Source organism: Camelina sativa, chromosome 7 (genome assembly GCF_030686135.1).
Source record: "Camelina sativa cultivar CO46 ecotype springtype chromosome 7, ASM3068613v1".
In the NCBI taxonomy this organism is placed as follows: domain Eukaryota; kingdom Viridiplantae; phylum Streptophyta; class Magnoliopsida; order Brassicales; family Brassicaceae; genus Camelina; species Camelina sativa.
Genome location: NC_141886.1, coordinates 24,333,634 through 24,357,812, shown reverse-complemented (window position 1 = coordinate 24,357,812; position 24,179 = coordinate 24,333,634). Strand labels below are relative to the sequence as shown.

At 38.0% G+C, this 24,179-nt stretch overlaps 6 protein-coding genes and 1 pseudogene across 13 annotated transcripts; 4 read left to right on the top strand and 3 right to left on the bottom strand.

Moving 5' to 3' along the window:
- The first annotated feature begins 41 nt into the window (after positions 1–41).
- Positions 42–3,954, top strand: LOC104701958 (U-box domain-containing protein 52-like). Of its 4 annotated transcripts, none has more exons than XM_010417737.3 (11): positions 42–545; positions 622–698; positions 804–925; positions 1,022–1,213; positions 1,304–1,520; positions 1,625–1,660; positions 1,750–1,839; positions 1,925–2,320; positions 2,405–2,771; positions 2,864–3,267; positions 3,649–3,954. In XM_010417737.3, exons 1-11 carry the CDS (start codon positions 392–394, stop codon positions 3,832–3,834), a joined length of 2,241 nt encoding a protein of 746 aa, XP_010416039.1. In that variant the 5' UTR covers positions 42–391; the 3' UTR covers positions 3,835–3,954. The 4 variants fall into 4 exon arrangements, with proteins under 4 accessions (XP_010416039.1, XP_010416041.1, XP_010416040.1 ...); XM_010417739.3 differs by having other exon boundaries at positions 57–545; positions 3,592–3,954; XM_010417738.3 differs by having other exon boundaries at positions 87–545; positions 625–698.
- Positions 3,955–4,383: 429 nt separating this feature from the next.
- On the bottom strand, positions 4,384–5,541 carry LOC104701960 (mitochondrial import inner membrane translocase subunit TIM23-2 pseudogene; annotated as a pseudogene). The gene has a single exon (XR_015561041.1). The product of XR_015561041.1 is annotated as a mitochondrial import inner membrane translocase subunit TIM23-2 pseudogene (transcript).
- A 669-nt stretch (positions 5,542–6,210) lies between these two features.
- On the top strand, positions 6,211–8,843 carry LOC104701957 (telomere repeat-binding factor 5). Of its 2 annotated transcripts, none has more exons than XM_010417736.3 (6): positions 6,211–6,690; positions 7,133–7,374; positions 7,523–7,607; positions 8,011–8,094; positions 8,337–8,622; positions 8,721–8,843. In XM_010417736.3, exons 1-6 carry the CDS (start codon positions 6,541–6,543, stop codon positions 8,750–8,752), a joined length of 879 nt encoding a protein of 292 aa, XP_010416038.1. In that variant the 5' UTR covers positions 6,211–6,540; the 3' UTR covers positions 8,753–8,843. The 2 variants fall into 2 exon arrangements, with proteins under 2 accessions (XP_010416038.1, XP_010416037.1); XM_010417735.3 differs by having other exon boundaries at positions 6,336–6,690; positions 8,011–8,112.
- Positions 8,844–8,993: 150 nt separating this feature from the next.
- On the top strand, positions 8,994–11,464 carry LOC104701956 (eukaryotic initiation factor 4A-3). The gene is made up of 5 exons (XM_010417734.3): positions 8,994–9,240; positions 9,658–9,727; positions 9,809–9,918; positions 10,081–10,511; positions 10,603–11,464. Exons 2-5 carry the CDS (start codon positions 9,660–9,662, stop codon positions 11,236–11,238), a joined length of 1,245 nt encoding a protein of 414 aa, XP_010416036.1. The 5' UTR covers positions 8,994–9,240; positions 9,658–9,659; the 3' UTR covers positions 11,239–11,464.
- Positions 11,465–11,909: 445 nt separating this feature from the next.
- Positions 11,910–12,549, top strand: LOC104701955 (uncharacterized). Its single transcript, XM_087456930.1, has one exon. The coding sequence runs from the start codon at positions 12,015–12,017 to the stop codon at positions 12,405–12,407; it is 393 nt and encodes a 130-aa protein (XP_087313056.1). The 5' UTR covers positions 11,910–12,014; the 3' UTR covers positions 12,408–12,549.
- A 221-nt stretch (positions 12,550–12,770) lies between these two features.
- Positions 12,771–17,516, bottom strand: LOC109124712 (casein kinase 1-like protein 2). Of its 2 annotated transcripts, XM_010417732.3 has the most exons (14): positions 17,013–17,516; positions 16,891–16,931; positions 16,043–16,112; positions 15,794–15,942; positions 15,622–15,717; positions 15,471–15,538; positions 14,762–14,823; positions 14,615–14,678; positions 14,442–14,526; positions 14,241–14,367; positions 14,059–14,141; positions 13,923–13,986; positions 13,667–13,803; positions 12,771–13,476 (listed from the first exon to the last, which is right to left on the bottom strand). In XM_010417732.3, exons 1-14 carry the CDS (start codon positions 17,086–17,088, stop codon positions 13,201–13,203), a joined length of 1,398 nt encoding a protein of 465 aa, XP_010416034.1. In that variant the 5' UTR covers positions 17,089–17,516; the 3' UTR covers positions 12,771–13,200. The 2 variants fall into 2 exon arrangements, with proteins under 2 accessions (XP_010416034.1, XP_087313048.1); XM_087456922.1 differs by having other exon boundaries at positions 16,891–17,230.
- Positions 17,517–17,784: 268 nt separating this feature from the next.
- Positions 17,785–24,092, bottom strand: LOC104701953 (putative phospholipid-transporting ATPase 5). 2 transcript variants are annotated; one of them, XM_087456906.1, is made up of 11 exons: positions 23,552–24,092; positions 20,897–22,868; positions 20,680–20,790; positions 20,300–20,576; positions 20,130–20,218; positions 19,940–20,027; positions 19,626–19,835; positions 19,332–19,457; positions 19,123–19,221; positions 18,853–19,044; positions 17,785–18,743 (listed from the first exon to the last, which is right to left on the bottom strand). In XM_087456906.1, the coding sequence occupies exons 2-11, from the start codon at positions 22,723–22,725 to the stop codon at positions 18,057–18,059; spliced, it is 3,708 nt and encodes a 1,235-aa protein (XP_087313032.1). In that variant the 5' UTR covers positions 22,726–22,868; positions 23,552–24,092; the 3' UTR covers positions 17,785–18,056. The 2 variants fall into 2 exon arrangements, with proteins under 2 accessions (XP_087313032.1, XP_087313033.1); XM_087456907.1 differs by lacking the exon at positions 23,552–24,092 and adding an exon at positions 23,237–23,372.
- Positions 24,093–24,179: the final 87 nt, after the last annotated feature.

The following is a 24,179-nucleotide window of genomic DNA, read 5'->3' as shown; positions in this document are numbered from 1 at the left end:
ACTATATTAGTATATATCATATTTCATATGAAACGGTAACCATTATAAGTTCGATCGCACCAGCAATTTCCCAAAAATTTCTTTCTAAAGATAAATTGAGAGTTGAGAAAATTTCCTTTTTTTTTTTTTGTTTGTTTGTTTCACAAGACTGTTGAGTTGTTTGAGAGAAAAAAAAAAACACAAAAAAATAGCAAAAATGCAAAACCACTCAAAGCTTCACCATTCACAATTTATAATCTGTTACTTTTTATTGTTCATCGTTTCTTCTCAGAAGCTGCAGAGCCAACCAAAAGAAAACAACACAATCGATTTTGGTTGTGGGTGTTAGTGATAAAGACATGATATAATTGAGAGAGTTTAATAGTTGCTTTATGTCGCAGGTTTCTCTAACATGTATTCAAGAAGAGTAAGAGGGACCTCGGTGGATTTTGGCACAATCACGGCGATCGCCATTGATAAGGACAAGAACAGCCAACACGCCTTCAAGTGGGCCGTTGAAAATCTCCTTCAAGATTCTCCACAATGTGTCCTTGTCCACGTTCAAGGTAGGTATCTCTCATCATCTTCGTTGAAACAACAATCAAATTAAAGAACCCTAACTATTAGAATCCTGTTATGCAGCAGGAAACACAGGAAACAATCAGGACGAGGCACATCAATTGTTTCTTCCTTTCAGAGGATTCTGCACTCGAAAAGGAGTTAGTGATCGGATCATTCCCAATCTCCTTTGTAACAACACATCACTTATAATTCATCACTTATCATGACACTAATTATTATTGTGTATATACACGTTTTCTCAGATCATAGCTAAGGAGGTTATTCTTGGCGATCTTGACATCTCCAATGCTTTGGTTAAATACATCAGCAACAATTTTATTGCAAATATCGTTGTTGGCACATCTGCACGCAACTCCTTCCTCAAGTCTCTTCTTCTTTTCTCTTTCTTTCTCATGCTTGATATCATCCGCAACTTTGGCTACTATAAAATGCTAACATTCAATCTATCTTTTGTGATCAGGAAGTTTAAGAGTCCGGATGTGCCCACAACTTTGCTTAAGACGACTCCAGAGACTTGTGCCGTCTTTGTTGTGTCCAAAGGTAAGCTATCAAGAAGCAAATTTGCGACTCAGCCTCAGAAACTTTCGAGACAACAAAATCTCTCTTTTTTGTTGTACAACTCAACGAGCTCCATCTCCAGTGATTCCGAGAGGTAACATCTTAAACTCTCTTGATCTCTTCTAAGTTCTAACCTTTCGCTATGGCTTTCGTTTCAACAAGATTTGGTTTACATATTTTACAGGGCATCAACATCACCTGTATCTACACAAACCAACAAACCAATATCAGATTCCTACCTATCCTATTCACCTCGCATCTCACCACCTCAATCTGTAAGTGAGATTTCTCACTCAGAGAGGACTGACAATGGCAGCTACGGTGTGGTATCAACTGTGAGTTCTTACACCATCTCTTCAAGTTCCACTAACAACAGAAGCTCGATCACTTCAACGTCCACGGTTAGTAGTATATCATCACTATCAAATATACGTTTAGATTCTTAGTATTCTGACATTTCCTTCTTGGTTTTAATCTGTATTCTGGGATAACTGATCATTCACAGGAAAGTCCACTTGCGGGAAATGTCGTGGAACAACAGGTAAACTTTTCAAGATTTGGTCCCCGGATATACACAATTGTCAACATGGTATTGACATGGTGTATGTTGTTTGTGGGATGTCTTACCAGAATCAAAATCTTGAAGCAGAGGTGAGGAGACTAAGACTGGAATTGAAGCAGTTTAAGAAGGACAAAGATACTATAAACCACAAAGAAAACGTAAGATATTGTCGATGACAATTGTGGTGTCTTAATATTCCAGGTGGTGAATACTAATCATCAGATATTAATTACATCTATGTAGTCTCAAGAACTTCAAGTACCTAGAGCTACTGCAACCCCAAGGTCAGAGGAAGCAATAGAATTGCCTAGATTATTGTTTGAGAGGGAAAAGCAGAAAAGGGAGTCTGAAATCCACGCAGCTGAAATAGCAAAGCGCATAGCGCAAATGGAGAGCCTAAAGAGAAGATTACAAGAGATGCAAGCCAATTTAGAGAAAGAGAGATTGGTCAATGAAGTCTCTTACAGACGTTATAGTATCAAAGATGTTGAAGCTGCAACCAATGGTTTTTCTGATGATCTAAAGATTGGGGAAGGAGGTTATGGACCTGTTTACAAAGCTGTCCTCCATTACAATTCTGTCGCCATTAAGATCATGAAGTCAGGTATCACAGAGGGACTGAAACAGTTCCAACAAGAGGTAAGTGAACTATAACGTAAAATCTTTATGTTGCTTTATATTTTTCTTCTCCTCGACTCATACATATGTTTTCTATACTACTAGATTGAGGTTCTGAGTAGCATGAGACACCCTAATATGGTGATCCTTCTCGGTGCATGTCCCGAGTTAGGTTGTCTCGTTTATGAGTATATGGAAAATGGAACACTTGAAGATCGCATCTTCTGCAAAAACGATACACCTCCACTTTCATGGAGAGCAAGGTTCAGAATCGCTGCTGAGATTGCCACAGGACTTCTTTTCCTTCACCAGGCAAAACCTGAGCCCCTAGTTCATCGTGATCTGAAGCCAGCAAACATTCTACTTGATAAACATTTCACTAGTAAAATCAGTGATGTTGGTCTAGCTCGCTTGGTACCTCCCTCTATGGCTGATGATTCATTCAGTAACTATCACATGACTTCTGCAGCCGGTAAGAGTTTTTTTATCCCCCATCTCTTTTCAATGTCTTAACATGGAACCAGTGTTGATGTTTCTTTCCCTCTTTGGCTCACTGCGAAACAGGTACATTTTGTTACATCGACCCTGAGTATCAGCAAACAGGAATGCTTGGAGTGAAATCGGACCTCTACTCTTTTGGTGTAGTGCTTCTGCAAATCATAACAGCCATGCCAGCAATGGGTTTAACCCATAAAGTAGAGATGGCAATTGAAAATAATAAGCTCAGAGAAATTTTGGATCCAAAAGTATCAGAATGGCCTGAAGAAGAGACTCTGGAGTTGGCTAAACTGGCTTTGCAGTGCTGTGAACTGAGGAAAAAAGACAGACCTGATCTTGCTTCAGTACTGTTACCAGCTCTAACCAGGCTAAGAGAGTTTGCAACAGAGGATCATGAACGTGTCCAGGACAGAACATATGTGTCACATGTACACAACTCAGTTTCGCTTCCCCAGATTCCTCACCCTCAGGTTGGTTTCTTAGAAGCGTTCGTTTTGAGTGATATTAACTGCAAACTGAACTTAGAAAATTCTAAGAACCTGCAAGAAAAGATTTATAATCTTGTTAAATCTGTTACATTGACTATATTCATGATTTACTCACAGTAACCATATCAATAAAACGGATATAGACCTTAGATGATAAAGATACATAAAACACCTTTTTTGGTTCTGCATACATGCAATATATCACACCAAAGAGGAGTTTTAGATCATATTTGTCAAAAGTAGGTACAAACAAATCTTTTTGCAGAACTTTCTCAGTTCATGAATCATTATTTCTCTGCTATGTAGAGAGTGGGTCGAATGAGAAAATCCTATTGAGTATTGACCTATGGAAATTGGACGTAGATCAACAAGAAGCTGACTGTGGCAGTACCTGCGACCCACGAAGAACTTGATCCGTATAGGAGCAGTGGTCATTCCATATCAAGAAGAAGTCGACCTCCAAGATCACATACAAGCCAGAGCAAAGGCAAGCGTTGGTCTTTCATGAGTTGTGCTCCATCCAAAGTTCAGTGGGGTGATCTCCCATAGTGTGTGGGGAGTTCCTTAATCTTTGTACCATGAATCACTTTAAAGAGTTTTGTTCATGTAAAATGCACACTATTAAAGAATTGTTGTTTATTAATGGAAGATCCTCGTTTGATGCACAAACCAAATCAAATCAAATCGTCGTTTTGCATGATCACGATCTACGGTAACAAACTATTTTCTACGCAAAGTTAAGACTTAATATTGTTTGTTTCAACAATAGCAGCTTCCATGGTAAGAGCTTAGAGGAGGTTTATTATACAATATCAGTGAGCTTGATAGAGAAAAACACAAAACCAAAAGTAGTCACTGTGACCTGATCCCCACAACCTTGCTAGCAAAATCCCGGAGACAAAATGAAATGCTTAGAGCAGAAGAGGTATTCAGGTGAAATAGAACCAGTAGGAAAACAAATATACGATCTTTGAGAATCAAGCATGATACATACTCACTCTCTGCATTGCATTATAAGCACAGTGAACCATATGGAAATATATAAACAGTGATGTGAAATGATAAGAAATACATGAAAGAAGAGCTTCTTCTCAAGTCTGATACAACAACACATCCATTTCTTAACAAATCAAGGAAGATGTAACATCGATCAAACAGAAACATAAAACACTAACTAGCAGAAACACTCAATGACAAATTAAATTACCAATCGGTATCAGTATGAATATAAAAAAAAAAAAGGTTTGCAGGTTATTCTTCAAAGTGAAACTGCATTATGAGAGAGACATACAGACTTTGTACCTCTTAGAAACCAAAAACAAAGTTATCATTTTTTAATGATTCCAAGACATACCAAAACCTATCAAATTCACCATTTTCTCCTATCAAAAATTTCAACAACGACGAAAACAGAGTCTTCCAATTAGACTCGAACACATTCGCAGCTCTTCAAATGGGCACATACCGCTTCACAATTTGCTTCCCTGCTACAACAGCTCCAGCCGCAAGTCCACCAAGAGCACCAGCCACAGCCGCGGATCTCACCCCTCTCGCCGCCCTACAAACAGCTCCAGTTCCAAGACCAGCAACCACACTGGTCCAAACATCATCTCTGTCCGTACCAGCGACAACACCACTCTCGATCCCTGCGTAGACCAAACCAATGATACCAACCCTGTTACCCCAAGTCCGACCCACCTGACCAGAAGAGTTCAAGATCCTGTTGATTTTGAGCTTAGTCGTGTCGCCAGATTCGAAGCTTTTGACTCCAGTGATAACTCCCAAAGAAGCTCCAGCAGCGGAGCCGCCGAGGTAAGCTGTTCCGGTGTAGAAAGTGAGATTCTCACCCCAAGATCTACGCTGCCTCAAAGCCTCCTCCGTGAAGAGAAACTCAGGGGATGTAGGAAGCTTGTAAAGGTACTGAGATTTGTTGATTGGGACTTCGTAGTTTTGGTAAGGGTTGTAAAGCCGTGTGTTTTCGTCTGATCCGTGATCGGATCTGTTATTGGCCGCCATCAAAAAAATGGGAGAGAGAGAGAGAGAGAAGTCTAGGTTTTAGGGATTTTTGATGGTGGCTGGCGACGGAGGAGGAAGAGAGAGAGAGAGAGAGAGAGAGAGAGAGAGAAACGTGTGATGATGTGTGTTGTGTTGTGTTGTGTCTCTCTGATGTTTTTGTTTGGTTGGTTGCGGAAAGTAGAAATGAAACCAAACTAAAACTAAAAATCTATGTTTAGGGTTTTTAGGGAAAGACTCAGTCCAGTTGTTTTTTCCACCAGTACCAGATTCGCACTGTACTACTCGCGTTGCTTTATTTTTGGGTTTAGCCCCATTAGTTTGTTTTTCCCTATAATTGAACCCAAATTTGGTTTTCTTTTCACACACTTTATGCTGATATTTCGAAATTTGACCCCAGAAGTTTCAATTTTACACCTTAATCAACATTTGACTTTTCAATATCATACCCCACCTGCAAATTGCAAATTCATTTTTTTTGTCACAACAAATTGCAAAATTCATTGTTTGATAACAAACCCAAACATCGTTGAATTTTTATAAATTGTTTATGATTGCAAAAAAAAAAAAAACTAAATGGTGTTTAACCCAAAATAAATAAAAATATTACAAAGTGTAGCACAATTTTTTTTTTCCTCTACGACAAACAGATCAAATAAAATCCATAAAACATAGATAATAACGTATAAAAATAACATAAAACGATTATACATACATGCATCATATTGAAAAATTATGGTAAATTGGTAAAAAGATTTACAATATGAATAATATATATTTTGTGGGAACAACTTTCATATTTAGAAGTATAAATATTTGGTCAATTAGACCAACATGAAACATGTATGAAAATGTATATTTAGGTTTCTATTGGTGACCCATATAAACAATAACAGGAAAGGAAATGAGGAAATAAAAATCAAAATATTAAAGGATTCATAATTTCAAATCAATTGTTCATTTGTTTTAATTTGAGTAAAAAAAAAAGGTAAAGAAAGTAATTTGTTTTAATTTCGAGGCGTAAATGGGAATTATTCAGAAGATAAAAATAAATATTAAAATTTCGAGATACTAAAAATCGAAACTTTTTTTTTTTCTTTGGGGTGGCCAAGAAACCAAAACTTGTGCAGAGCCCGAACAAACGAAACCTCCGGCGAAAGTTACGGCGTCTGACTCCGATATTACGCCGATAAGTCACGCATCTAGGAGGAGAGATCACGAGGTCAATTACACAAGGGTGTAATGGGAAACCAGAAATTAAAGTGGACGGGGGAAGAGGAGGAGGCGTTACTCGCCGGAATTGCAAAGCACGGTGCCGGTAAGTGGAAGAATATTCTCCGGGATCCTGAATTTTCTAAGAAGCTCATCAATCGCTCCAACATCGACCTAAAGGTTTCTCCTTTTTTTTTTTTTTTTTTCCTTTTCAATTGAGCTCTTTAAAACCACTGTCTTTGAGCCATTAGAAAACCTAGGCCAATCAACTTCGAGACTAACCTCGGGCATATCTGATTAGTTTAAGATCCATAAAAATCTGATCTTTTGGGAACAGGTTAGTAACCTTTGTTCATTAAGATTTTATGAATAATCCTTCAATCTTCCTTTGTTAGTAATGTTGCATCTTGTCACATTGGTTATAGTAGATTCCTGGAATAGATAAGAACCCTAGAAGTTAATTTGTTTAATTGATTCAAGTGTACAATACCTAAAGCAAGCTTGGTTGAGTTGGAAACTAGAAAGAACACTACTTTCCTCCATTTTGCAATGGATTTATTTTACTTTGTAGCCTTATTGAAGAAAAATCTGGTAATTATGTGTGTTTCAAATACTTTTGTAGGATAAGTGGCGTAACTTGAGTATTGCCCCCGGTACTCAAGGTTCAACTAATAGGGCACGGCCGACAAGAGTCAAAGAGGAAGAAGGCGTCACTCCACCTCCAGTTGAAACTGATGAAAAAACTACTCCACCTCCTCCTATTGTTAACCCTTTTATTCCCCCAGTTCCTCCCCTTCTGCGTAAGAAATCTATTGAGTTGATCACTGATCAAAGTGGTAGTGTGGATACAAAGAATGTTCCCAGGTTTGTTTTTCTTTCTTTTCTGTTTCTCATGCTTGAAATGGCCGGAACTTGTGCTGATTTTGCCAGTTCCATGAATGCTAGCCTATCTACTCTAATCTTTAATAAATCAATTCATGTATTGCTAACCTTTTAGTGGTTCCCTAAAAAGGTATGATGGGATGATATTTGAAGCTCTCTCTGCATTAGCGGATGCAAATGGATCTGATGTCAGTTCCATTTTTCATTTCATTGAGGTTAAGCCTAATTCCTCTTTGCTCTTCTTTGTGCTTGCTTTTTAAACTACTTAACAGATTATTTGAGACATTATGGGCACATGTAAACTGTATCTACATTGACTTTTACAAATGGCTTATTACTACTATCCACAATCTTCCTATAATTCGTCCTTCTCAGATGAGAACACCGAGTTCTCATCTGAAAAAATGTCAAGTCTTATACTATTAATCAATATATAGTATGATGATCGTTGTCGTGAAGCTGTCCACTATGCCTATCTGAAAAAATTCTATAGCTCTTGATTTTACTTAAAATTTGGGTCACTCTCTATTATTCTTTTATCTCATTTGGTTATATCATAGTTTTTGTTTTGGACCTTACGACTGAGTGCTGATAATGGTTTGCTGGTGGAAAGAGCAGCCCAGGCATGAAGTACCGCCAAATTTTAGAAGAGTGCTTAGTTCAAGACTGAGGAGGCTTGCAACTCAGAGCAAACTTGTAAAGGTTAGCACCTTCAAAACTGTAAGTCTTGAATCTCACTTTTCTTGTGTGTGTGTGTGTGTTCTTTTTTGAGTTCACGTTTTTGAATTTCCAAACAAAACCATCTTCATCAAGTGGCGTTTACAACTATCTGGTCCACTCAACATTAAGAATCCAACATAATGAGTGACGTTGTTCTTTAAAGCCTTCTCATGCTATGTCTTTTGAATTTTTTCCTCTGTGTTGTTCAATCCAACACATAACAGTTACAGAACTTCTATAAGATACCCGATCCATCAGGAACAAGAACAACACCAGCCCCAAAACCAAAGGAGACGCATACGAAGTCCCGGCAATCAAACAACCATCAGGCTTCTGCTATTTCACTACAGATGATCGAGGAAGCTGCAATAACAGCCGCCTGTAAAGTCGTAGAAGCAGAGAATAAAATAGACATTGCAAAAGCAGCAGGAGAAGAGTTTGAGAAGATGACTAAACTTGCAGAAGGAACAGAACATCTCCTGGTGATAGCTAATGAGATCCATGAAAAATGTATTAAACAGACTCTTTTCTCATTCTTGGCAAACAAAAAAAAAAGAAAGAAAGATATACATGTCTAACCACGAGTACTATATATGTCTGTTTTACAGGTTCTCGTGGTGAGGTTGTGCTATTGGCTTGAGTCTTGGAGACAGACCTTTCCTTGAAGCTCATTATCAAGTTCCTACTACGTTCATCTGCTTGTTGATAATATATAAACAAAATTAATTTACTAGGCCGTGTCTCTCTGTTTGTGAGTAAATTTCAGAGGATCCTTTGGGGAGGAAACCACTTTCGTATATCATCGAATAATACTTTACATGTTTTGGATCCAAAACATTTATTTAGACTAATAATAACTTAAAAAAAATAAGTTTCTGCTTTAAAGGGCAAATCGGGAAAGAAGAACATATTTATGTTGTTTTCCTATTCCTACTTTGAAAAGTAAAACCTAAAGAAAGGAGAGGACACGACCGTATTAAGAAGTTATTAGAACGGTGGAACTATAAAAGAGCAGTCTTTAACAGATTTTTGTTTGTTTCTTCTTTCAACTCCACGGCGCAGATCCGAGGAGTTTGGTCTTGTCTTCTTTTTCAATCTTTCTCTCTTCAATTTGCTAACTACCAGCAGGTTTGTTGTTTGAAACCCCTTTCTTGTGATTTGTGTTTGGATTCTCATTGTGCTTATAGGAGCATTATAGGGTTTGATGTTGTTTGTTTGATTCGTGTTTGTTTGCTTTCATCCTGTGCAATGCTGATTCGTAGAAAGATCGATTTTTTTGGTACAAGGACGATTTAGGTGTTTTATTATTATTAGTGCGACCTTGATTCAGTTATTTGTTACATTGATTCCGTTGGATTATACAGTTGACTTTACAAAAAGATGATTTTTTTTGTTACATCGTAGCAAAGAAAAAAATTGAAACTTATGCTTTATTTGAGATTCTGTTCTTTGTTCTGGGATCTGAGATTATATATGAGTTGAATGTTTTTGGGTGAATCTTGGTTTCTTACAATGTCGATTTCATTGTTTGTTATGCTTCACCAGTCATGGCAGGAATGGCCTCTGATGGAACCCAATATGATCCTCGTCAGTTTGATACTAAGATGAATGCCATGTAAGTTATAATATCTAGTATCTAAATCACTTTACAACAAATATTGATACCATGAACTGAGTTGTCTTATATACTTTGCAGACTCGGCGAGGAAGGCGAGGAAACATTCTACACTAACTATGACGAAGTTTGCGATAGCTTTGATGCTATGGACTTGAAGACTGATCTTCTTAGGGGTATTTATGCTTACGGTAAGTTTGATATTTCCGTTGACTACACATTCTATCTGTTATGTTTTTGTTTTCTTTTTGATTGTTTCAAAGCTTAGTTGATGTCACTCTTAAACAAACTCATTGTGCTTCTGTAATATTATCTTAGTGTTGATCTAAATGTGAGTGGTATCCTTATTACAGGTTTTGAGAAGCCTTCTGCTATTCAGCAGAGAGGAATTATTCCATTCTGTAAGGGTCTTGATGTGATCCAGCAAGCTCAGTCTGGAACTGGAAAAACCGCTACCTTTTGCTCTGGCGTTTTGCAGCAGCTCGATTACAGTTTGGTTCAGTGCCAAGCTCTGGTTTTGGCGCCTACCCGAGAACTCGCCCAGCAAATCGAAAAGGTCATGAGGGCACTTGGTGATTACCTTGGTGTCAAGGCTCAGGCTTGTGTTGGTGGAACAAGTGTCCGTGAGGATCAACGTGTTCTTCAGTCTGGTGTTCATGTTGTTGTTGGAACCCCTGGTCGTGTCTTTGACTTGTTGCGTAGACAATCCCTCCGCGCTGATGCTATCAAAATGTTTGTTCTCGATGAAGCTGATGAAATGCTCTCTCGTGGTTTCAAGGATCAGGTTTGAATTATTCTCCCATTTACAATTTCATTGTCTTTCTGATATAATCAGATCCTTTTTTCTTACAGTTTGATTTGATTTCTCTTTTCAGATATACGACATCTTCCAGCTTCTTCCTTCCAAGGTTCAGGTTGGTGTTTTCTCAGCTACAATGCCACCTGAAGCCCTTGAGATCACAAGGAAGTTCATGAACAAACCAGTCAGGATTCTGGTTAAGAGAGATGAGCTGACTCTTGAAGGTATCAAGCAGTTTTATGTCAATGTAGACAAGGAAGAGTGGAAACTCGAGACACTATGCGATCTCTATGAGACTCTGGCAATCACACAAAGTGTCATCTTTGTCAACACAAGGCGTAAGGTTGATTGGCTAACCGATAAAATGAGAAGCCGTGACCACACTGTCTCAGCCACACACGGAGACATGGACCAGAACACAAGAGACATCATCATGCGCGAATTCCGCTCTGGATCTTCCCGTGTCCTCATTACCACTGACCTCCTTGCACGTGGTATCGATGTTCAGCAAGTCTCTCTGGTCATAAACTTTGACCTCCCAACCCAACCGGAGAACTACCTTCACCGTATTGGAAGAAGTGGAAGGTTTGGAAGAAAAGGAGTGGCAATCAATTTCATGACAACTGAAGATGAGAGAATGTTGTCTGATATTCAGAAGTTTTACAATGTGGTCGTTGAGGAGTTGCCAAGCAATGTTGCTGATCTTCTCTGAAGCTTTTTTTTTTTGTTTTCTGTTGCGGCGGCCGGGTAAATTTTTTCTCTGTTTTTTTACCGAGAAAAAGTTGTTTTTACCCCCTTTTTGGCACCTTTTCAATGCTTTGATACTTTGTTTTCAGGCTACTACTACTACTTAGATTTATAGTCTTGTGGCAAAAATGAGAACAGAACTCATTACATGATTTTGCTTTTTGGCAATCAAGAAATTTCGGCTTTATTTATAACTTTTGTTAACGTGACTTGCAAGATAGGATACTCTCCACTTCATAAACTATTATATGACTTTTTGTTGAGTTTCTAGGTTCCTTCCCTTATGTTTACTGTAGATGTAACACGAATTAGTTATTAGGTAATTTATATCGAAATGGTGACGAGCCCCAGAAAACTTTCCTCGAATTTATGAAGTAAGCAGCGGCCATGTGTAAATCAAAAGTACATGAGATCTTACAAAATTTTCTTAGGATGAATAAAACATACAACTGTACTAGGTTCCTTAGTAATTAATCTCGATATAATGTTTTCTTTAATTAACGTTACAAACATATAAAACATATCTCATCTAAACCAATATAGCTAAAAGAAAAAACTTGGATAAACTAATTAGATGATGATAAAGATACTTGACCTCCCCCATTCTATAAATATGTCAAGAATCACAAGAGACAAAAAAGGCAGAAGAGAAAGAGGTTGGAGAAAAAAGCCAAAAAGCAACTCTCCTTTTTTTCTTTCTAAAAGCAGAGCCAATTTCTTGAGGTTTGTTCCAAGTTAAAGATGTTCAGATCCAAGTCATGCAGAGAAGAGATCAGAAGCAGCAGCACCAAGTACCACTGCTTCAGTAATGGAGAAAATTCAGAAGCAGGAGCACCTAGCCCAACAAACCAGCAGCCTCCAGTGATGATGAGATCTTACAGCACATCAACTTATAATACATACAAGAATCCAACAACAATGGTTAGAGACGATTCCAACAGTAAGTACTCGAAAAGAAGCAATAAGTTGAAGAAGAAAGCGTTAAAGGGTCTGTGTGAGGCAGAGATTCAGAGGAAGAAGAGAGTGGCTGCTTATAATGTGTACGGTGTTGAAGGAAGAGTGAAGGGATCTATGAAGAAGAGCTTCAAATGGTTCAAAGAGACTTGTTCAAATGCTGTTTATGGTTTGTGGTGATCCAATCACAAATCTTCTTCTCTTTTTCCCATTGATCGTGTCTGTTTTCATTCTTGTTCACCGTACGATGACTGTTGTATCAACAAAAGATTCAAGCTGAATCATTAAGCTATGATAAATACGAATATAGGCCTTAATTGCATTTACCATATGCTTCTCACTCGTAGACATCAAGAATGACGTAACCTGCAGCTCTCAGGTCATCTCAGGACTCAACTTGACATATGACATATCTGAAGCTTCAACTCTCATGTCCTTTTTAAGGCAAAGCAAAACAGTACAATTATTGCTTCCGTACATCAATTATAAACTCCTTTCACTATTTTTACCAACAAAAATGACCATGTATTTAACCACACAATATGCTGGAACATGAAAAGATTATAATATTATAAGAAAAAAAACCCTTCTTTTGTATGTTTTCTCTTGCAGCATCAGGAATACACTTTACCACTTTAAATCCCTTTGACGCACAAAAGATATAAACTTTGCAGAACCAAACAATAATAAAAACAACATAGACAGTAAAAACCAAATGGGTACTAAGAATGTGAAGTCTTTTGACTCTCTGATCTCTCCCTCTTTGAGTTTCGTCTTTTATGTGGAATCACTTCTTCGGAGTCTTTCTTTATCTTTGTTATTTTAAGTGTGTGCTTACAGGCACAAGTAAAGTCTCCCTCCCTGTGAACACAAATGCACGTAAAACATGGGGAGAGCCTAAGAGAAGTTTTCTTTGTCTTTTTAATTTACACTTGTCCCGGGGTTTTAAGGATCTTTCACTCGTCCCCAGCAACTAAAAATGAAGACTCTCGATCCCTTTAAGATTAGCTTCATAGTTCTTCATGACTGAAGTAGTTGCCCTTGTAGGTGATGACAGCTTGTTGATCTCAGCTGAGACGATAAGGGAGCTTCGACCAACAGGGATCTTTGAGTTGGAACCTGATCCAGCTTCAAAGATTTGAGGGTTTGATGGCTCAGAATCAGTTCCCAGAACTGCAGCCTCACGACTACTGGATACAGCAGCACGTCTTGATGACCCAGTTGCGCGGAGGAAACTAGAGCTTGATAACTGTCACAACAAAAACAGCTCAATTACTACCATTAGTAAAACGAACAAGAATCCAAGAATTCAGCTGCCAATCCTTGTGTATACAACCCGTTGCTGAGTCTCATCGACTTACAGACCTTATGTTTATTTCTTCAAAACAAGAGCTAAAGAATTGGAAACCTGTAACATGGGGGCAATTTTATGTACTCACCACTACATCTTTAGATATTGCAGGATCACTTGAAACTGGTGCTTTTTGTTTAGACAAGCTTCCTGAGTTAAAAATTGGTCCAGGACTTCGTCTAGGGATTCCTGATGACCAGCCAGAAGGTCTAGCTTCGTCGCCACCTGCAGTGGAACCAAAGAACATATCAGATGGGTGAAAACCATGTCCCTGTGGAACAGAGTATCATAGTCAAATGCCAATTAACATAAGGAAAGAAACTACTCGAAATAGATGGAACTACCTGATGGCCTCTCAGCACTAGCAATGGCAGGGGGGAGGCCAGAGCTTGGCCCAACTCCAGGACCCTGGAAAAAAACTATGTATTCAGCAGAATTCAAGTAGGACGATGACATTGGGGAAAGAAAAACGATTCTTACATGATGACGAGGAGGAGGAGTAGAAATTTGTGATTGCTGATACTTCAAGATCGTCCAATCAAATACATAATCAAACTGGAAGCCTAAGATATAAGCATAGGATGCAAACTCAAATTAACATGTTAATTGTCTGGTTCAAGTTATATATGCTTTAATTAACATAAGTGATTAGGGCACCAAACCTTCACGAATAAACAGGTCGCGGAAAAGCCGTTTCAGGTAGGCATAGTCTGGCTTGTCGTCGAATCTCAGAGAACGGCAATAATGGAAATAGGATGCAAATTCAGACGGATAACCTCGGCATAAAGACTAAAAGAAGAATATAATATTTAATCAGTACTAGATCATAAGTGTCACCAACACAGGCATCAGAACTTTTTTACCTCAATAGATGTCGATACTTTCTTTTCACTGATTTTCTCATACTTCTGCTTCTTATTGCCAGCTTTCAGTCCTTGCCAAGGAAGACTGCATTTAATTGGATAAGTAAGCCAAAGGCCGCCCTATAAAGAACCAATAGCAACAAACCAACATCTAGGGCAAGAAAGGTACATACCTTCCTTTTAAGAAGTACATGAGAACAAATCCAAGTGACTCCAGATCATCTCTACGACTTTGTTCTGCAATTAAATAGACCATTAACTATCAAGGGTTACGTTCTTTAAATAATTAGAAAGTTAGAAATTAGATAAACTGGAATTACCAATGCCAAGGTGAGTGTTCATGCTAGCGTATCTAGCAGTTCCAGTCAAGTTTTTGTTTTCCCTGTGATACACAGAATATTAGGATTACAATTGCTACGCAGATACATCACATACTGCAATCATCGAAAATGTTGATGCTTCCTAGCCATACATAAAAATAATTTTCCATATACTATTACAGCGTTGTAAAACTGTGAAAATAAGCAAAATTTCCTGAGTAAGTGGCTATCCAAATACTAAAACGACAGTAATCCAGTAAAGACCTTATTCCAAATGAAAGAAAACCTTTTAAAGCCCTTGCTTCGTCTATAAACACTACCAATGACATCACAGGAGAAGCAATCATTATACTCAAAGCCAAGTAAACTTAGGTCCACTTTTCACGAAAGGGTAAAGTACAAACAAACAGGTAAAAGACGTGAGACAGCGAAATTATTTAGATAAGCACAATGCAAAGCCTATTGTAAGTAATAATTATCCCTATAACACTCTCTATATCAAGGATAAAGATGAGTCCACCCTTTTACAGTGATGTGTTACAAAGAAGAATCTGAAGTTAGAAAAAAGTCACACAAGGTAGTAAACGATAAAAGCAAAGTCAACACAGCACTGGCTCAAACCCATTATTCTTATTGTCCAGTATGTTAAGTCCGATAATGGGAGGACATAAATGACAGAGACAAGGAAAATCATAGTGATATGGCAAACCTGTAAGGAATATGTTGATGATTTGAATCTCTATACTTCTTTGCCAGACCAAAGTCGATGACATATACCTGAATTCAGCCAACACATCGTTGAGCGAATAATTGTGGAGAATAAACAAATCTTACAAAAAAAAATCCTTTTCAACAGCTACCTGATTTGCGCGCCTTCCAAGACCCATCAGAAAGTTGTCAGGCTTGATGTCCCGATGTAGAAACGACTTCTGATGGACAAACTCAATGCGATTGATCTGACAAGAGGAACAAAAATATCCTAAATGTTTATTCAACGTGAGAAACTATTTCAGGCTATAGACGGGATCCTACCATTTGATCTGCAAGCATTAGTACAGTCTTTAGTGAGAGTTTCCTACTACAGAAATTGAATAGATCTTCAAGGCTAGGCCCCAATAAGTCTATCACGAGGACATTATAGTCCCCTTCAACACCATACCATTTAACGTTTGGAACGCCAGCTAAAATCAAGGAAAGCAAAGCAGCCCCTCTTGGATAAGAAAAAGGAAATTATAAGCTATAAACTATAAATGTAAAACAAGTACAGAACTAGTTTCTTACTTCCTCCTTGTAATACTTTATACAATTTTGATTCGTACAGCAACTGAGGATGCTTAGTTTTCACGCTTTCCTGAAAGAAGAAAAAAAGATGCTGTCAGAACATATTTACAGCAAACACAGCAGCCAAACTAAGATGAATCAGTCACATTTTCAGAACAAGAAAGAAATATGAAAACAAACATGAGGAATTGATTTAGCATACTTGACAGTCAGAACCAGTACAAACAGGCAACAGAAAAAGCAACAGCCAATGTTCAGTACAGTAATATGTATAGCTGTCAGCCTCATAATTCTCAATTTTGTAGGCCACAACAAAAAATTTCAATAGGTTGGGGCCCACCAGTTGCAGGTAGTTTTGTCGTGGACTCTAAGAATTGATTCAGCATTAATTCTCAAGAATCAATAATAGCTCTCTGTTCTTACGAAAAGTCAGGTTGAAATCAAGATGAAGCAAAGGAAGAAGTCAGCAAAATCGATGAAAACACAATTGCATGACCAGAATACAAAATGCAGTAAACTAGTTCTAGCTTTGTATAGCCAAATATAAAGATCTTCAATTCCTATTTCGTCTCTAAACCAAGAAATCAAATAGATTCTAACATGTAAAAGGAGAAGCTACTACAAGCTAAGAAAAACCAAGCAATAGAAGAAGACTTTGTAAAACAACACATATGCCACTTTTTTTTCTCCCCACTTTCCGAGAAAATTTTGATCTTTATTTAATGAAGAAATATCATATGTACCAAAACGTAATAATAAGACATTCACATTACTAAACTAGGTTCTCTGTGCACTTCAATTAAACACTGAAACAAATTGGTATAACTTTTGTGTACAAAAGTACTTACAAGTTTAATAGCCACTTCTTCATTCGTCTGGATATTGGTACCTATAGATTCATTCAAATCCAAGTTAAAAACAGTTACTACATATATGTAGTCATGGAAACCACAAAACGAGAGATGAATACCAAGATAGATCTCTCCGAATGATCCGCCGCCGATCTTCTTTCCGAGCCGAAACTTGTTTCCGACTCGAGGCTCCATCAAATCAGAAAGCTGATTAAAACCTACAACTACTTCTAAACTACACACACAATTTCCGATTTACTAAGCCGCCGCCAGAATCCAGACAGAAGAAGAAAAAAACGAAATTGGAGCAGAGGATTTGAGGAGTATGAGATTTACTACAGCCAAAAAAAAAAATCAAACGGATAGAAAGAAGAAGCAGCGGTGGATTCCGATTGACTTCCGGCGAAAGAGCGTCGACATATCTATCAATCCACGCGGCGAAAATATCCCAAAAGGGAAGGGATAACCAAAATACGCTAATTATTATTCTCCCGTGGCAAACAAATAATAATTGCGGAGTAGTTGGGCCGTTCTCAAACCATATTGGGTAATACCCGGCCCATAATTATTAATTAATAAGTTTAATTTATTCGCTAACCACTTCAAACTCTCAAGTCCCCACTAGAAAAGTAGAAAGTAACAGACACGCTATATAAGTTGGAGATTTCATTACCTAACAGCCAATTGGTTGATAGGATACGAAACTTATTTTATTTACTAAAGCAACCATTTTTTTAGTCATTCTTTGCGGAAATGTAACAAATAAGCGAAAAATTAGGTATTTTAAAGCCATGTTAATATGACAGTGTTCAAATAAAAAGAGATTTACCAACATATTTTGTATAAACAATTTTATAAATGACTGATTAAATGATTAGAGAGGCACAGAAGAGGCACAAAGTAAAATTCTTTGTTATGTTTTTTTTTTTTTTTTTTTTTGCATTCTGTTCTAAGTGGTGGTATACACAAAACCTAAGTATAAGTGTACAAAAGAAAGAAAATTCGAAAGTAGAAAAAAAAAAACATACTACTCTTTACATGATCTCTCACTCTATTATAATAAACTCTCAACGACAACAACAAAAAAAAAAATTAGCTTCAAGACCTGTCTCCAAAGTCGTAGTAATTCATCAGAGAACGGGACCTGCCGAGCACTATACATGCTACAATGATCTAGGTGACATTGCGTCTTGAGCTGAAAAATGTGAGAGGTTTGACTGTTTCTTGTTCAGTTTCGACCGTAGATGCCTGATTTTTGCATCCACTCTAGCTGTGAACCCGATCTTTGTCTTCTCTCTTGCTTTTGTACGCTCTCTGGTCCACAATCTCGCATCTTCGATATCTCTTCCGTAGTATTTGATCTCTTGTATGATATGATGATCTAGCGGATTCAAGAATCTCTGGAAAGAAATGTGAGCAACGTAAGGAAGAACTGCTGCCACTGTGACCAACAATGTAGCCATCCAGTAGATTGGTGCAGGAGCAAGGACCTCATCAAGAATCCTGTAAATGTTTCCAGACAGACTCGGAGGCGTCATACTGTATATCGCCACAAAGAGATACCACATACCGATGCTTCCCCATATCAAAACGTGTTGGATCCAAGTGAAATGGGACATTGTTAATGCGATTTGAACATTGGCTGCCCATATTATGCAAGTGAACATGGTTGTGCCAACAGCATCCATGTCAGCTGTTTGTCCTCCGTCTCTGAAAGCTTGAGAGTAAATAATTCCGATGTTGAGGAAGAATATGACAAGAGATGCATAGACACCATTGCACATCCATCCAAGTATTCTTGACCAATCGAAGAAGAGGTTCTTTGTGCCTTGTTGGTATAAAGCTGGGAACTACACAAGCACAAGCGGAAAAAAAAAACACAGATTTTTTTGTTGATCAGCAGCGATTCGAAATAGCTTTTCAAGATTTAGTTCACTAAGGAAGATTTATAAAGCGTACCTGTAAGCATATCTCGGAGGAAACATCCTGTTCAAAGACACCAAGGGCAATCACTGGCAATGAGGTAAGAACAACATTGAAGAGCAACAAGTAGTAGTCATTGTACACTGATTGCCCGGAAAATCCGGTGAAAGCCTCGAAGTAGAAGAGAGTGAGACCAAATGCTATGTTTTTGTAGAAGAAATAGCAGATCTGTATGTAGAATAACATAATGTTAGAAACAAAATACAAGTAAGAGTAATCAAATTGGCCACAAGAACTGTTTATTACCATTTGAGCTATTCTTTTGTAGCACCAGTGTCCATGGACGACGAGTAATCGTTCCAAAAACCGGAACTGGGCAATCGAAAAGTCACTAGCCATAACAGCCTGCAAAAGTAAGAAGGATCAGCGAAAAGTCATTTTCTATGCACTTTCTATTAGTCAAGAAACAGAAAACATGGCTTTCAAAATGCACGGTGCTGAGGGAAAAACTGAACCTGCATTCCTTCAACCCCACTAATTCCTACACCAATGTCAGCTTCTTGAATCATCCCAACATCATTTGCACCATCACCTATTGCCAATGTGGTTTTTCCAGTTCCCTCTTTAACCAACCTAACAACCTTGTATTTGGGAAAAAGCAGAAAAGATAAAATTTAGAAATGCTATGAAATGAATAGGTAAGGAAGATACATATATACACCAAAGCCTTCTGTTTTGAATGAAGTTTCAGGAGTTGCTTAGTCAAGGAGGAATGCTATGAAATAAAAAGGGAAGGAAGATATATATACCAAAGCTTTCTGCTTAGGAGACACGCGACAGCAAATGACTGATGCACAATCCACTGCCAAAGCCAAGAATTGATACTTCATATCATCCTCTAATGCATAAGTTAGAGTTTTCCCGTCAATGATCAAAGCAAACGCAGCGTGCGGATCCTTCTCTAGCTTCACCATTTGTACAGCTTTAGTGAGTTGATTCAAAATGTTCTCTTTCACAACCTGACACATCAACAGATATATAATTGTGAGTTTCGAAATTGTAGCTGAAGGAACTTTCAATCAATGCTTTAGCAATATGTATGATACAACTCCTTTAGACATACCCTTTTTGAATCTTGGGATCCTCCTTCTGAACTCATCGATGTTATGCAGATTTGTCTCATGCCCTGTCGAAGTAAACTACATGCGAATCTGCAGTTCAAAAAAAGTAATTTGTTCATAAAAGTCACTAGATAAAAGCAGGTTACAGATCCATTTTCTAGTTTTTACTCAAAGTAAATCAGAGATTCTAACCCAATATTGATTGCTGTTTCCATTTTGTCCCCAGTTAATACCCATAACTTGAGCCCAGCTTGAGCAAGTTTATCTATGCATTGGGGCACCTGTCTCATATGATAAAAAAGGAACTCAGTTAAATAAGCAAGATAAAAATATGGCGCTAGTGTTTGTGCAATGATACATACCCCTTTCTGGAGTTTGTCCTCCACAGCAGTAGCACCAATAAGGATAAGTTCTTTTTCAATCATATCCGCTCCTGTCTCAAGCAGCTCCTCTCTATCAGATCCTATTGAAGTTTTGGCCTTAAGAAACTCAGAGTTCCAAGCTGCATATTCATCCTCATCAAGCTTTCTGTACGCAAGTGCGAGTGTACGGAGCCCGGCTTCTCCATATTCAGTCAAATGCCTTGTGGTAGGTCCCAAGTATGTCTTCCCATTCTTTGCCAACCGCTCAAAGATGATGCTGTAAAGTTAAGGAAAAACTAGTTGATACCAGTAAACGTTGACTGTATATACCCTTCTTGATATAATCAATGTGAAAAATTGCTTGTTAGATGCTTGCTAACCTGTCAGCTCCTTTGCATAGTAGAAGAATCTGCCCTTCCTCATCTCGTACAATTACTGTCATCCGCTTTCTTTTGCTAGTAAATTCCAACAAATTCAGAACTTTATACTCCCTGCAATGTTTCTTGTACTAAGTCAGGACGCCCACATAAAAAAAAAAAAAAAAGAGCTAAACTGATAATTAGAGGGTTAGACATAAAGCATCTTGACTATTCTCACCTTTCGATTATTTGCCCTGAACCAGAGAACCTCTCGCGGATAACAACGCTTGACTGGGTTCTCTTGAAAAACTCAAAACCAAACTCTCTAGCAGCAGCAAGAAAAGAAGCCTCATCAGGTGACTCTGCTTCGTAGGTGTACTTACCAGTCTCCTCGTTCAGCTCGGGAATAGCTGTGTGACAAATAGCTAATATGCGGAAGAACTGCAATATGTCATTTGGTTGTGATTCCCTCAACCAATTACCATTCATAAGTCTGATATCCTCAAAACCAAATCCCTTTATAGGAGCTCTACGATTATTATTATAGCCATTATCCCCTCCCTCATTTGTGCAACCTTCCACCTCGATTTCTTGTGTACGGCTACTGTCCCATGTACCATACACTTTAGTCTGAGACTGAGGAGTACTCGATATCTCTCCGTGCTCTTCAAGATCTACAGCCATCTGCTTTGCCGCAGCAAGCTCTACTTCGCTGGAACGCACACCATAAGAAGTGCCAGCAATGGAGCATTTCAAGAAATCCATCTGATTACATGTCAAAGTTCCTGTTTTGTCGGAGAGGATAGTATGAACCTGACCAAGCTCTTCGTTTAGATTCGATGTGCGCGCTTGTGCAGGAACTCCACTCTCATCATCATACATGTGTAAATCTTGGTTGATGAAACTTGCTTGCCAGACTTTGACAACCTCGATTGAAACATAAAGAGAGATTGGAATCAAATAGCCGTAAAGCAATAGAGCAGTGATCAGATGGACAACCCCAGCGTAGATTGGATTGGTCGGGTTTGTAAAATCTATAGGCTCGGCAGGTCGTAAGTACCACATTTTTGGCATGTGAAACTCTGTCTCCCAAGCAAAGCCTGATGAGCTGATGCAAGAGATTAAAATAAGTAGGACAAGAAGAGTGTAGATGATGTAGTCCATTGTTCTTTCGATTCTGCTTCTCTTGGAAGGCGATTTTGTTGAATTCTGCATAACTTTGGTATCAAAACCAGTAAATACCACAACTCCATAAACATAGGTTGTATTCCTAAGCTTTGAGTCTCTTAAGAGAATTTGACTTGGATCCAGAGGAAATGTTTGCCGCTCATACTCTAGATTGCCAACAAAGGTATAGAGATTCGGGTTTGGATCTTCACATCTTACCGTCGCCATGAAGTTCTTGAAAGACTCATCATCATCTAGTGGCACTGACAAATCCAAGGATCTCTTCACTTTCAAGTTTGTTTCACCATCTAAGTTCATCGTCTCAACGTAGCAAATCCCATCATCGTAACTTGACGACAAAAGAAGCAAATCAGCAGGGAAGAACTCGTCCTTCTCCACTTTCACAATATCCCCAACGCTAACCTTCTTCCACTTCCTCTGACGAAACACACCGTCACTTTTATGAACACAAGTTTTCCGAGCATTGATCTTCACATCTTGCATAAACCTACGCCAATCTTCTAGAGCCTCTTTTAACATACTAAGCCCAACAACAAAGACCAAGGGAGCAATCATGCTCCATTTGTTGAACGGTGAGAGAGGAAACACGGAGAGGATCGCAGCTACCAAGAAGTAGAGATTTGCGGCACGGTGGAACTGCTCGTACAAGGACTTGGGGAAGAAAGTGATGAGATTGTATCTCGTGGTAGAGACGTAATTAGAACGATATCTCAAAGGCTTCTTCTTGTGCATATGAGGCTGGTTACAGAACACGGTCCTGCTAAATCCTGGACCTTGGATTGGTTGAGAGTCTTGACCTTCAAGCGTACTAGGCCTTAGACATCCAAATGTATAAAGATGGCTTAGTCCCAGCTTCGATCTTATTCTACCTCGAGCCATTCCCTCAAGACTTTTTTTTTTTTTTTTTTTTAACTCAAGAGAACAAGAATCCAAATATGATCCTTTCAACAACAAGAACCAGCACTCTAGTCCCTCAAGAATCAGATTAATGTTTCAGGTGTCATAGTCCTAGTGAATCAACCCTGTAGAAAGATGAACCAAACCCATTATTAAAAGTTTTGAAAGTTTTGATCTTTTTCTTAGACGTAATTAAAAAAAAATGACAGAGAAGGAGACTGAAACAACCCAAACACCCAAAACTCGAAGTTTGTACAAGAAGAAGACTATAAACGGAAAAGTAGGAAGCTCTCGTCACATTACTCAAAACGAAATTTTATTGAAAACAAAAGAAAAAAAAAAAAAAACTCAAAATTGGTCAACAGACTCGAATCTGAATAATATCAATCTATTTCAGAATCGATAAAAAAATATATATATATAAATTGCAAATCTATCAAAGATGATGAATTTATAAAACCCAGAGAGAGGAGGAGGAGAAGAAAAAAATCACCAAACACAAATGATTTCCAAACACATTTGCCTTGAGAAACCAAAAGAAACGAAGACTATTTGAAATCTCAAAATTGACTCTTAAATTCAGATTAGATAAGGGTTAAGCAAGGAGGTGATGAAGAACACGCAAACACAATTTTGACAGCTGTAAAAAAAATATATATATATATATACAAAAGCTGAGACAAGATCCCAGAACTGGAGAAGAAGCCAAGCACAATGAGAAAACCCTCAGAACGAAGAGATGAAAGAAAAAATTCAGACAGGTAAAAGAGGAAGATTTGTCGGACAAGTAGAGAATAAGGAGACAAACCAGGAATCTCACACCACATGACAAACTTAACATTAAACCCATTCCCCTACTACAGCAAGCTGAATATGATTCTCCTTCAATTTGTCGGCAATGGTTTAGAACTTTAGATCAAAGAACACCCAAAAAGAAAAAAATGCAGCTTTGTTTCTCTCTCTCTCTCTCTATGTGTCTGCTGTCTTTTTCTTCACTTTGTTTTCTCAGGAGAAACCCCAAACAAAAAAAATTTGAGAAAAGGGTTTTAGAGATTTGTTGTTTATATGTTCAAAAAATTTCACACTTTTTTTTTTGGGGTTAGGGTATTCAAAGGACTGCAAATCTGAAACCCAGTGCAGGCAGGCACTTTCGGGGTCTGCTTCTTTCTTCCTTCTTCTTCTACGTCTTCTCTCTCTTTCTCTCTCTCTCTTCAACTATAATCTAATTAATGTAACAAAATTATATTCAATTAATTGTATAAAATAGTCTAATTGGTAGATACGTTATTATCAATCAAAATATACGTATGCCATTACCAAAAAAGAGAGTTTTTAACTTTGTGATCGATAGAGCCTATGCAAGTAAAAAAAACAATCAAGAACAAAATCTTGAGAATTTTTTATAACTATGGTATTTTTATTGATGAGCCAGCTGT

Coding starts and splice junctions, on each gene's coding strand:
- LOC104701955 (XM_087456930.1), top strand. CDS start 12,015: ATGTTCAGATCCAAGTCATGCAGAGAAGAGATCAGAAGCAGCAGCACC.
- LOC104701956 (XM_010417734.3), top strand. CDS start 9,660: ATGGCAGGAATGGCCTCTGATGGAACCCAATATGATCCTCGTCAGTTT. Junction 9,728..9,808: donor GATACTAAGATGAATGCCAT/GTAAGTTATAAT, acceptor TATACTTTGCAG/ACTCGGCGAGGAAGGCGAGG. Junction 9,919..10,080: donor TAGGGGTATTTATGCTTACG/GTAAGTTTGATA, acceptor TCCTTATTACAG/GTTTTGAGAAGCCTTCTGCT.
- LOC109124712 (XM_087456922.1), bottom strand. CDS start 17,088: ATGGAGCCTCGAGTCGGAAACAAGTTTCGGCTCGGAAAGAAGATCGGC. Junction 14,142..14,240: donor CGACCTGTTTATTCGTGAAG/GTTTGGTGCCCT, acceptor CTTATATCTTAG/GCTTCCAGTTTGATTATGTA. Junction 13,804..13,922: donor TAGTGCTGAGAGGCCATCAG/GTAGTTCCATCT, acceptor GTTCCACTGCAG/GTGGCGACGAAGCTAGACCT.
- LOC104701957 (XM_010417735.3), top strand. CDS start 6,541: ATGGGAAACCAGAAATTAAAGTGGACGGGGGAAGAGGAGGAGGCGTTA. Junction 7,375..7,522: donor GATACAAAGAATGTTCCCAG/GTTTGTTTTTCT, acceptor TTCCCTAAAAAG/GTATGATGGGATGATATTTG. Junction 7,608..8,010: donor CCATTTTTCATTTCATTGAG/GTTAAGCCTAAT, acceptor TGGAAAGAGCAG/CCCAGGCATGAAGTACCGCC.
- LOC104701958 (XM_010417737.3), top strand. CDS start 392: ATGTATTCAAGAAGAGTAAGAGGGACCTCGGTGGATTTTGGCACAATC. Junction 926..1,021: donor GCACGCAACTCCTTCCTCAA/GTCTCTTCTTCT, acceptor TTTTGTGATCAG/GAAGTTTAAGAGTCCGGATG. Junction 1,840..1,924: donor CTATAAACCACAAAGAAAAC/GTAAGATATTGT, acceptor ACATCTATGTAG/TCTCAAGAACTTCAAGTACC.
- LOC104701953 (XM_087456906.1), bottom strand. CDS start 22,725: ATGGCTCGAGGTAGAATAAGATCGAAGCTGGGACTAAGCCATCTTTAT. Junction 20,219..20,299: donor AGGACAAACTCCAGAAAGGG/GTATGTATCATT, acceptor CATATGAGACAG/GTGCCCCAATGCATAGATAA. Junction 19,222..19,331: donor GTGGGGTTGAAGGAATGCAG/GTTCAGTTTTTC, acceptor TTACTTTTGCAG/GCTGTTATGGCTAGTGACTT.